The following is a 12,126-nucleotide window of genomic DNA, read 5'->3' on the forward strand; positions in this document are numbered from 1 at the left end:
ACCTCAGAGCCTGCTGCCCCTCCTAGCAAAGGAAGAACTGAATGGAGCAGGTCACCCCCTCTGGCAATTGCACCCCACCTCCAGAATACTCCTTAAAGGGCAATATTTGACTCCAAGGGCTGCAGCTCTAATGGTGGAAGTCAAGTCAAGTTCGGTTGACTAGATCTCCCAAAGGAACCTTGCAAGGTCTCTGGGTAGCGGCAGAGGTGAGAACACTTTGGATTGGTGGGGGGGCAGCTGGCAGGGCTTTGCACCAGGACCTTCATGTCCATGGTCCCCTGGCACCATCCTGTAGCCTCCACTTCCTCTAGTCTCATGGAACCCCTCAGAATATGCAAGCACAGGGGGTGGGTAGATAGAGAGCACTCTGGGCCGAGGGGCGTGTGGGACCCGGGAACCAGTCTGCTGTCTGCTTCTGATTTGCTGTGTGATCTGAGGCCAGCCCTCTCCTGAGGATAACTTATGCCACCACCTCTCAGCGATGAAGTCTGGGCACCAAGGGTCCCAGAGAGATAGGGCCACTCCTGGGGGCGTAGGGTAGTCTCCTTGAAAATGCTGCATCTCAGGAGTTTGGATCTTGGTTCGGATGGAGCCAGTAGAGCCCTGTGTGGACAGACTGTGTGTGGCATTACCTGCCCAGGGTCACAATTCTTCACTTGATGGACAGATGTGGTAGAATGCCAACTCTGTGCCAGATCCTGGGGCCCGAAGGGACGTCCCTGCCCTCCAGGAGCTCACAGTGTAGCTAAGGTCAAAGGGTGCAGACCAGAACACAAATCAACCGCAATACAAGATGGCAGAGAGCCTGGGCCCAGTGGACTGATGGGGGTGCGCAGCCCAGGCAAGGGCAGAGAGGTGGACCAGTGTGATGGCAGCAGATACACTGGGCTGAGGCTCAGGGCAGTGAGGGCAGAGCAGGAGAGACGCTGCATCGTGGCAAGATTGGAGTGGAAGGCTGCAGAGCTGGGGGTCTTCTTGATGTTCAGTTGGGAGCGACTGGGAGTATTTCTGGGTCAAGGAGGGAGAGCAGGAACATTTAGTGAGTGGTCCCTATGTGCTAAGTATTGTCTGAGCTACTTTCTCCATGGGGCTGTCATAATCACCATGTGAGCGACCCCTGTCACTCCCATTTCAGACACTGTATCCGTCATGGGAGGGTGGCACAGGCATGGACCAGGGATGTGGCACCAGCTCTTTCCATCTTGTTGGGAAGGCTTGTGGAGAAGCTGGAGGCAGAGCTGTCTGGGACCACTCTGAGGAGTGAGATGGAAGCAGGGAACAAAGGGGGAGCTATGTCAGCCACCCAACAGCCATCCATGCATGATAGAGAGAGGAGCTCGGGCCCAGGGAACACTGTGGCTCCCACCAACCAGCTGACCTGTCCCACCTGAACCTTCCTCTCTTCCCCCCACAGGGGAGTCATCTGGATTTTTATCTGGCAGCAGAGGTTGGGCCAGAACCTTCTCGAAGGCTGGCTCAAAGGCCAACTCTGCCTTAGACTGGCTCCAAGCAGCAGGAGACAGCCCCCACCTGGTCCAGATGCCAGCAGTCTCGGACCCAAAGCCCCACACAGTGGCAAGTGGGGTAGTGTGAGCCGCCAGTGGCAGAGTTGGGGGGGTAGCTAGCTTTACAGAAGGAAGCTTCGGAGCCCAGAGAGGGCAAATGGCTGACTGAGGTTGCACAGCACATGAGGCACAGATTGGGGCTTGAACCTAGGGCTCTCCTGGTTTTGAATTCCCAGGCCTCTTTCTGGATGGGAGAAGGGAGAGGCCTCTTTCTGGGGGCAGAGATGTGAAGAAGGGATAAAGGCCATTTGTAGGAATTCTCATCTGCCTCCAGGCCCAAGCACCAAGGAAAGCCAATGCAGTTCCCAGCCCGGAGTGGTTCCTTCATCATTATTGTTATCAACACAGTTAATAACAGTAATAACACATGCTTGCAGAGCACCAGACAGTTGGTAAAGCATTTCAGCACCCAAAAGCCTGTCCTCCTCACAACAGCCCTGTGAGGTAGGTTTGGTGCAAGTACAACCCCAAGCCCCTCCCCTCCCCGTGGCCTCTCTGGCTCAGAGAGGTCGAGTGATGGCTCAGGGTCACACAGCTGTGAGTGGTGGAGCCGGGACTTGAACCCGTGCTCTATCCACTACACCCCGCTGCCTCTCATGGAGAAGAGGCAGGGTAGTGTAATGGAGAGAGCGCGGGCCGAGCGGCAGACTGGGCCTTCCTGCAGTCACGGTGTCGTCCCAGGCTCCCTGGAGGCGGTGGCAGTGGTGGCAGGTCCGGCTCTCCATGCCTGGCCTTCCGCTTGGGTAAGGTGGGCAGCAGGCCTGAGAGGGTCTGCCGATGTCCTGTGCAACTTCCTGCTGTTAACGCTCTGGCTCCAGGGGTGGTGGAGGTGGGTGGGGGTCCTGCCGGGGGTGGAGCCAATGGGTCTGCTGGAGCTAGGCCCTGCTGCTTTTGGGGACACCCCCCACCCCGGCCCCCTGGCCCCTCTCCTTTCCCTGGCCACACAGAGGTCACCTAGTCATTGGTTTCCCAATGGAATTTAGTATAAATGCTCCAAACGGGCCTTGCTGCTGGGTCATAAAGTCCCAGGGGTCCTCAGAGGTGAGCCTGCACACGGAGGCTGCAGGGAGAGCTCGGGGCTGGGGGGTTGGAGGGCTGGGGTCTTGCTCTGGCCCTGCCTTCTGGGGTGCTTTACACTCCTGCTCTGGGCCTCAGTTTCCCCAGCTGCAAATTGAGACCAGACCAGGGTTCTCTAGGGAACTACAAATGTCCTGGAAGGCTGCCAAGTCACAAGTTGGAACATTTCTTTCTCACAAGAGAGACCACTACTTCCATAGGACTCTCAGGGGCTTCAGGACCCCAGGGTATCAGAAACTACTGGCCTTCCATGAAAAGAGGGTTAAGGGCAGGCTATACAGGTCCTGCAGTGGGTCCTGGCCTAGAGGATGCTGTGGGACAGTCGATGGATGTGAATTCATATAGAACCTTCTGGTAATGGTATTGCATCAATGCTGAGCTTCCTAAGTGGCTAGCTGTGCTGTGGTCACACATTTCTTAAGAGATACACCTGAAGCATCAGGGGGCAAAGGGCCATCATGACTGCATGACACAGCGAGGCTCCTGAGAACAAATGGGGCAAAATGGTAGTAACGGCTGAATCAGAAGGAAGGACATTCAGGTGTTCTTTGCACTCGCCTTGCAACTCTCCTGAAAGTTTGAAATGGTCTTAAAATAGAAAACTGGAAAAAAAAAACCCAAAAACCAAAAACAAAACATGCCCAGGTCAGAGATTACCCTCCAGGGCTCACCTACATGCTGCTTGATCCATTTGCCTTTTAAACAAATGGGGATTTCTCCCCAACAGTTAAACACTGGGAGAGTGTGCATGAAATGTGGATTCTGGCTCCCCTTGCACTGTGAACGCTGCGGCCACACTGGGGCCGGGGCTTCTGTGGGCAGCAGTGAGAAGCAGTCATGTTCTTGGTTTGGTGCTGTGCTCTCCCTGCTGACCCCATGCAGGGGTGACCTTGTGACTCCTGAACATTCTACTCTGCCTGGCCTGTGTCTGCCTGTCCATCCTGGGAGATGAGCTCCAGGCCTTTGGGATTTTCTTTGTGCCCCGGTCCCCGGGCATATCCAAGTCTTTCTGAAGGCTGGTCTGTGCCTGTTTGTCAGATGGGGAGACTGAGGACCTGAGGGGCAGAGGTCACAGCTGGAGCTGACAGAGGTTTGGGACCTGGGTGTTCTGCCTCCAAATGCTGTGCTTGCTCCACACCACACAGCCCCTCACGGCAGTACCATTTACAAAGAACAGTGACATCCATCCATGCATGGGGTCCCCACAACAGCCCTGTGGGGTAGGCAGGAGGGAAGGGCCCTCCAGCAACTCCTCCACTGCACAGACACCAACATGGGGGCTCAGGGAGGTGAATGGACCTGTCCAGGGTCACAGGCTAGGCATGCTTGGGCTGACTGCACCCAGTGCCAGAGTATTCTTGGCCTTCCTGTAGGGTGCACCAGTGTGCCAGACACCCCAAGGGGGTTTCTGCACAATCATGAGGACCCTGCAGGTGCCCCTAGCCTGGTCTCTCTCTCTTCCCCAGGGGGCATTCAACTGGAAGGACCAGCAAGGCCTCCCCGCCCAGGGAAAGGTCCAACATGTCTGTCATGCACAAAAACGAGCATCCAGATGGCAGTTATCCAGAGTTCAAAGCTCTGGGGAAGAGAACAATCAAGGAAAACTCCCTGGAGGAGGCAGGCTCATGCAGGCTGAAGGAGGGGAGGAGCTGGATGGGGGAAGCTCAGAGAGGGGGAAAGGGGAGATATTCAGGATGAGAGAAGAGAGGGGGAAATGGACACTTTGATACAACCTCATCAGCTGGGGGTCATCTCATTTTATAAGCGAGGAACTAGAAGCTCAGACAGAATAAGAAGCTTGTCCAGGGTCTCCCATCAAACAAGACAGTAGGGGTTTGAACCCAGACCTGTTTCACCACCCAAGTCCAGGCTCCATCTAAGGAACGGGGGGGAGGGAACCAATCTGTCATGGGCATCTGTCAGCTCTCACAGGGCTAGGGAGGGGCTTCCCCTACATCATACACCGGGGCCTCCCCATGGTCCTCACAGGTCAAGAGAAGGGGTGCAGCATGCCCAAGGCCACACAGTGAGTTCATTCCCAAGCCCGGATCTGCCTCAGTCTAGCCCAACCTGGCCTTTTCTACAACAGCCTCAGCCTCCCTCCTCTCTCTGGCAGATGGTGCTTGAGCTGCTGTGCTGTGCGGGGCCCAGGGACGGAGCTCCTGGTAACTTCATGCTCAGGGTTTCCAGCTGCTGGATGGCTCTGGGTGAGAGGAGGAGTTACAGGTGCATTGCAACAATGATGGTGTCTGTCCATCTGCATATGGCCAAGGCTGGATGGGACCCATACAAGTGAGACCAGTAGATCTCTTTGGGTGGTGGGACTGGATGCATTCTTCTTTTCACTTTATCTGAGACAGTCTGCACTTAGCCAAACTCAGCTCGAATGGACCAAGCACAGCGTGGATGCCATGGGATGCAATGGGAATCCCAAGCCGTCTAGGGGTGACTGTCCAAGGGCAGTGGTAGGCAAAGAAGGCTTTTTGGAGGAGGTGGGGCCTGAGCAAATGCACCTGAGTTAAATGTGTAACAAGGAAGGGAGAGGGCCATCTAGGAGGAGGGGGCAGCCTCAGCTGGGGCAGGGCGGAGGGAACAAATTAAGGTGCATCTCCAGCAGAGGTGCAGGGCAACGGTGGGTGTGATGAATCTGTGATGTGTATGCCTTGGAGGGCACTGAATGCACTGGCCATCCAGGGCTTGGGTCTACCCTACAAAACTCCCAGCACTCCACAGCCTGTCAAGGTTCTGCTCACACACAATCAGTGGCCAGGAACTCACTATCTTTTGGCAGCCTCTTTCGTCCAGAATGGTTCAAACTATTACAGAATTCTTCCATTTCTAATTAGACTGCCTTCTATTGGGCTGACTCTACCCCCTTCCCCTTCCCCCACATCTCTCCATGAGCCTGGGCTAAGCCGCTTGCCCCTCCCAGCCCCATGCAATTGTGCTCCTGAACACCAGTGTTGCAGTTCACGGCCAAGGGTCACTTTCTTCAGTCTAGCTCACCCTGCACTCTGGCAATCTTGGTGGGTCCTGCCTCTTGGTTTCGTTTTGTCATCCTCCCTGCACTCAGGGTCTCTGCAAAGTTGGCGGGTATACTTTCCATACTGAAACAGGATAGAGCTCCAGGGAAGACCACTGGATTACCAGCAATCCAAGAATCAGTACAAACCCACCAGAACCTCCCAGGCTCTAGCACATCCTGCTTTCTCTTGCGCACAAGGGCTTCGCAAGGGATCTTGGCTGCTGTCTCCTGACATCCAGAGGCCTGGAGTCCACACTATTTGCCTGGGCTTCCAGCTAGAAGTAAAGACTAGTAAGCTAGAAGTAAAAAAGTTGGTTTGGCTTGGGCTGGCTAGCTGACTTCCCATCTATCTCTGCCCCGTCCAAGTCTCTTCCAGAGTCTCCTTGCAACAGTGCCCATCTCCTTGGCTGGTCTGGGGTATATCAAGTCACTGATTCTGAACATTTTCTCTCCTCAGCCTCCTGCAAGGTACCCTCCTTTCCCTTCTCCAAACTGTCTGGAACATTTGTCACCCATCCATTCATGCTCAGGGGCTCCACCTAACTTCTACTGATTCAGATGACCACCGGGCCACTTCTCCCAGGGATGACTGCCTCTCTGCTAACCACTTCAGCTTGGGGGTCAGAACCAGGGCCACAGGGCCATGACAATTTACACAACCCTCATGTGGCCCTAAATTCCAAGAAGGCATTCAGGCTTTCTATGATTTCTTAGACTCCAGGGCCTTTGCACTTGCTGTCCCTCCACCTGGAATGTTCTTTCTTCTCATTAGAGCTGGTTTCAGCTCTAAAGCAACCTCCTCAGACAGGCCTTCCCTGACCAACAGGGTTCCTGTCCCTTTCCTCAGAGTTTCTATTTCATTATAATTAATGTCTTCATCTTAGTATTTGAAATTACCTTATATATTTGCTTGCTTGTTTCTTTATTGTCTAGATTCTAATCTTCAGGATGGCATGGACATTATTTGTCCCACCAACCACTGGCACACAGTAGCTACTAAATAAATGTTCCTCCAATAAATTCTGAATAAATAAATGCCCCAGCTCTGATTCTCTTTTCTTTTTACCATCCTACCCTGCAGACCTGTTAATCTTTCTCTTTGTATTGCAAGGACATCCCATATTCCTTCAGGCCTCTGTGTCTTTGCACACATTTGTCTCCACTAAGAGGCCCTTTCTCCTCACTTTGGGTGAGTTCCTACTCTTTAGAACCCTGGGCAATTCCACTTTGGGTAGTTCTGCTCTGTTTTTTGGCTTTCTCACCTCTTTCTCACTCTTCTACTGTGGATGATCTGTTTGCACGTCTGCTTCCCCTAGCCTCTGTGAGCTGGGGGCTCTCAAGGCCAGGGGAGGCTCTGAGTCATCCTGGGTCCAGTGCTCAACACAGGGCCTGGCCCAGCACAGCTGCTGCTCAGAGGATGTTTGCTGAGCAGTGCTGGACAAGGAGACCCTTCGTGTGTCCCTGTTAGGGGGTTGTCTCATCCAGCTGGGGACTCACCTCTGCAAGGTCTCTCTGCCTCCTCTCTTTCCCCCTGCAGCAGCCAGAGGCAGATTTAAAACATGTACGTGTGACCAGTTCACTGCTGAAAACTATTTTAGATGATTTTCGTCACACTTAGAAAATTTCTGACCATGGCCCACGACATCTGGGCCCTCCACCATCTCCATTTTGCTCACCATCTTCCTGCTTTAGTGTCTTTGCACTTGCTGTTCCCTCCGTCTGGTATACATTTCACCCCCAAAGTTACAAAGCCAGCTCTCTCCTCATTCACAACACAACTCAAACGTGGCCTTCCCTGACGCCTCGGCCACCTGCCTCCCATTGTTCTGCTTTATTTCCATCATATACCTACCACCATCTGGGGGCTTTGCAATGCCCATCTCCTCTCACTACACCACAAGCTTCTCTAGGTAGTGTTTTCATCAGCCTCACTCCCTAGCACCAAGCCCAGTGCCTGGCCCATGGTAGGTGCCCCAAATAACTGTTACCTGAGGGAATCTTACTTATCCCTGACAAGAACAGGCTTTGGTGTCTGACTTTCCAGAAGGCCATGTCACTAGAAAGTAAGTTCTGTGAGGGCAGGGATTCTCTGTTGATGTTATTTACTGTACTATCCCCAGGGCCTGGAGCAGTGCCAAGTGCAGAGTAGGCTCAAAGTACATTTGTTGGGGGAAAAGGTCTGGAGCCAAGGAACAAATCTCTGAGAACTTCCAGCCTCATGACAGGGACACAGATGGCCCTGCAGCATTGAGGCGGGAACTGGCAATGGGAGTGAGCCCGCCGTTGGGCCACATCTCACCTGACAGCAGCATGGGGTCCTTGTCCACGGACTTGCGCACCTGGTCAGACTCCCCGGTCAGGGAGCTTTCATCAATCTTGAGGTCATTTCCCTGGATGAAGAGGCCGTCAGCAGGGAGGAGGTCACCTGGTGAGGGGGAAGGGCAACAGACTCAGCAGGATCTCAGGTGGCTGGAGGGTCTTGGAACATTCCCTTAAAGGTGTGATTGCAAGGTCAAGTTCACCATTCGGGACCTGTTGCCTTGAGGTCCCAGGGTGTGGAACTAAGATGGTGCCCATCACAGGCAATAGGCAACTGAAACATGGAGCCAAGGTGGATGGCACAAGGCCTAGAGGCAGAGGCTGGGCCAAGAACAAGTACACGCCCTAGCTTGAGTGGGCATGTACTTTGGTTTATAAAGTGCTTCTCTTGGCCTGGTGTGGATTTGGGGTCGAGTTTCCTCAATGATTCATACTTCTCTGTCTCAACTATAGTTTGGGAAATTGTTTTGGGTGGGACAGGTCTGTCCTGACTATGCTGAGGGACCCTAAGACAGGCACATTATCAGAGGAAATCAAGTTCCCTCAGGCAGAGTGAAGAGGGCATGGCAATCTCTCCCCCATCTTCTGCCTCGACTTACCTAGGACACATCTTGCCTAAACCTCCTTTGGTGCCAGCCAGCCTGATCACTTTCTCTATGGCAGTATTATAGGCCTAGAATGTTTGCTCATTTACATCCATTCCCTACAACACCTTCTCAAACCTCCAAGACAACCAAGAATAACTCAATCAGATATAAGAAATGGATATTGTCTCATAAACCCATTCTGAGTGTTGGTGGTCCCTGGAGTATTGGGTTGGGAAGACTTTTGTGTCTAAACTCTGAGCTGTGATTGATTAATAATGTCTGCTACAGGTGTAGATTGGGAGAAAAGTAGCACATGTGCCCTGTATTTGCCATTTCTGACTTTACATAGATTCTGGAATCCTACCTCCTCTAGGATGTAGCCTTCTATTTCCCAAAGGATCTCAGAAGACATCCTGGCTCAGGATTAGCCTTCAGGGACTGACCCCCTTCCCTGGGCCAGCCTCTCTGGGCCTGCCTATCCTGTCCCACCTCTGCCCAGATTCAAGCTCTAACACCTGGCCCTGTGGCTAGGACACTTACCATATTTGACCTGGGCGATGTCCCCAACAACAATTTCGGCCACAGGGATCTGGACCACCTGACCAGCCCGAACCACGGTGAACTTCTGCTCTTGCTCGATGCGGCTCTGCAGGCCCCGGAACTGCTTCTCTTTGCTCCAGTCATTGAAGGCCGTGACCAGGACCACACAGATGACTGAGAGGAGGATGGCCGCCCCCTCGATCCAGCCGGCCTCTGCCTCCCCTTCATCCTCTGCCCCGCCCTGGGCCGTCGCACATCCTGCAGAAAGCAGAGGGAAGCCGGCAGGATGGGGTCAGCCAAGCAGGAGGAGCCTACAGGTCTGGAATTAAATCCCAGCTTGGCTGAGTAAAAAAAAAGGTGGTAATTAGATGAGCATTATTAAATTTATTCAGTGTGTCTGGGTGGCAACCCCTTCAGGTTCCTGCTTTCATTCTAGGTGTGAGATCTTGGGCAAATGACTTCTCCTTTGGAACCTCAGTTTTCACCTCTGTAAAAAGGGATGAATATTCTTTGTCTGGGACCTATTGTGAGGGTTGAATGTCAAGGTGAGGTCCCTGGTGGCTCTAGCATAGACCCAGCACAGGGGAGAGGCCTGATTCATGAGAAAAGAGGAATGAGGATGTAACAGAATGAAGATGATCAGTTCTGCACGTGCTTTAGGGCCTAGAGGGCAGTTTTGATTATGCACTTTCCTTCTGTGCTTCCAGCAACTGTGAGGCTGGTCTCCAGATAGCAGGCCTGGGAGTGGGGAGGGGGTGGGGGGCAGGAACCACAGCTCTAGCCGTGTCCAATGGGCTGGTAAGAATTCTGCCACTGCCCCTGTACGATCCTAGGTAACTCACTGTCCTCCCTGAGCTGCAGTGTTCTTTGCAAAATGGGAGTCACTGAGACCTCCTTCCAGGTTCCAGGAGAGGATGGTGAAAGCCCAAGCCAGAACTCAGGGTATGACATTTATGCCCTCCCACTACACAGCAAGGACACCCACAGTCCAGGCTGTGGGCTGCTTATCTGTCCTACAGTGACACTGTATCCCACACTCTCACACCACTGAACCCCTCATTCCAGTTCCCCAGACTGCTTGAGACTTGACAGTCTCACCTTGTGAACAGAAAAGAGCAGACACATCTGATACAAAGGCCTCACATCCTGCCCATGGGGTGCTGAGTCCTAGGGCCTCTCCAAACTTCTCCACACACCCTGCCTCCCACATCCCCACAAGGATCCAGGGAGGGAAAATTATTACCTCCACTTACAGGTGAGGAAACTGAGGCTCAGAGAAGGGAGGGGACAGCCAAGGTGGGTGCTGCAACCAGGACTAGCCCAGGCCCTTTTTCCCACCAGGAGATGAACAGCCTCCTCCATGGAAAGTGACCCCGAGCAGCATCCTCCAACTATCCATCCCTGGAAAACTCAAGAGGTTCCCTTTCAAGGTGGCTGGGCAGAGGACTGGGCCATTCACAAATTACTTGTACCAAGTGTTCATTTTAATTCTCAAGCCAGCCAAGAGAAGTGGTTCAGAGAGGGGTGGCTACTTACCTGGGGTCAGATAGCAGATCTGGGGTTTGAATCCAGGCCTGAAATATGACACTGGACTTAGCCTTCCCACTGTCCCTGAGCCCAGTGGCCTCCTCTGCCATGTGCTGGCCTCACGTTGCCAAAGACCCATGGCTGACTGGAAGCCCGATTCAGTCCCAAGGAAGAGAGAACAGTTTCAAGAGATCCTGGCAGGAGCTTCTGGGAAGCCAGGGGTCAAAGGCAAAAAGGCCAAGTGGTATCAGAGAATGTTTTCCAGCACTCAGAGAGGCGGAGGTCAAGGCTAGCTGGTGGGTCTAAGCTTGGGATGGTCCAGAATCATGAGGCTCAGCAATAGGTCATTGGAAAATTCCATGGCTTTTACTGAACCAATCACTCCTTGCAGGTTAGTAAATAACCATCTCATTGCACAAGGTCTTCGATGCCACTCTTTCTTTTGGAATTTCAGCCTTCTTCAATAATTTTAAATTGTTTAGCTGAACCAGCCTTTAGTGCTAATGATCATTATAGTTGTGCTTATGCTAACTGACGTCGGGCCAGCCTTGGCTTTGAATTCCAGCTCCGCTACTGCACTGCTGCATGCCTCTGACCTAGCTATTTTGCCACCGTGCCTCAGTTTTTTCATCTGGAAATGGGGGTGAGGACAGGCATTCCATCGTAGGTGGCTGAGAAGACAGAGGGAGAGAGTGTTTCCATAAAGCCCTCAACTCACTGAGCACACGAAGTGAAAGCTGCTGTTCCTTGTTGCCTGGTGAATGGGATGTGTAAATGCATTTGAGCTCCACAGCCAGGCTGGAAGAGAACCTTGGACATCCAGCCCAGCATCAAGTGATGACTGGGAGAGGGGAACCAGGGTGCCCTTTCTCCATCGTAACTGACACCAGTGGAAGCCCCAGAGACTGGGGAAGTCGGATGAACCTTGCTAAACAGAAACCCAGTCCATGGAAATGTGCTCTTTTGGGCTTTGAGTAGTGACTTGAGATGTAGAGCCTCGGTGCTTTGCTTTACAGGACTTTTGTTACCCTCTGCCTCTGCTACTTGCTTTATAAATGGGAAGACTCTTGTGTGCTTCATTGATGGCCCTCCCCATTACATATCTCAGCAGTTACTGGAGCATTTAGGACACTCACAGATAACTCAAGGCCATGGAAATTTGGATTCTGGAGCTATTAAGACCTAACTTCAAATCAAGGCTCTACTGTGTGACCTTGGATAAGTGACTTGGCCTCTCTGAGTCTCAGTTTGGACAGCTGTAACGTGGGATGACTTTGTGAGCCCAGAGCCCAGTAAGGAGCTGGCCTATATTGAATACACGATAAATGTGGGTCTTCTCTCCACTTTCATGAGCTACTCTCCTTGGAATGGCTTCTGGAAGCCAAGGGTATGGTGTTTGAGTAGGATTCACTCTGTTTCCTTGACTCCCAACCCTGCCTATTGCCTTTGCCTATTCAATACCAAGGAGCCTTTGGGTCCTGAGGGC

The 12,126-nt window shown here is 52.7% G+C and overlaps 1 protein-coding gene across 11 annotated transcripts in view; it reads right to left on the reverse strand.

Annotated features, from left to right (window-relative positions):
- The window catches only part of ATP2B2 (ATPase plasma membrane Ca2+ transporting 2), a 365,479-nt gene that overhangs the window by 61,202 nt on the left and 292,151 nt on the right, over positions 1–12,126 (reverse strand). For all 11 annotated transcript variants that reach the window (XM_045063309.1, XM_045063308.1, XM_045063310.1 and 8 more), the window contains 2 exons: positions 9,114–9,371; positions 7,967–8,092 (listed from right to left, as the gene is read on the reverse strand). In XM_045063309.1, the coding sequence (XP_044919244.1) occupies positions 7,967–8,092; positions 9,114–9,371 (384 nt within the window). The remainder of the gene's footprint in view (positions 1–7,966; positions 8,093–9,113; positions 9,372–12,126) is intronic.

The sequence above is a fragment of the Mustela putorius genome, unplaced genomic scaffold (assembly GCF_011764305.1).
Source record: "Mustela putorius furo isolate JIRA1106 unplaced genomic scaffold, ASM1176430v1.1 tig00003850_pilon_pilon_pilon, whole genome shotgun sequence".
Classification (NCBI taxonomy): domain Eukaryota; kingdom Metazoa; phylum Chordata; class Mammalia; order Carnivora; family Mustelidae; genus Mustela; species Mustela putorius.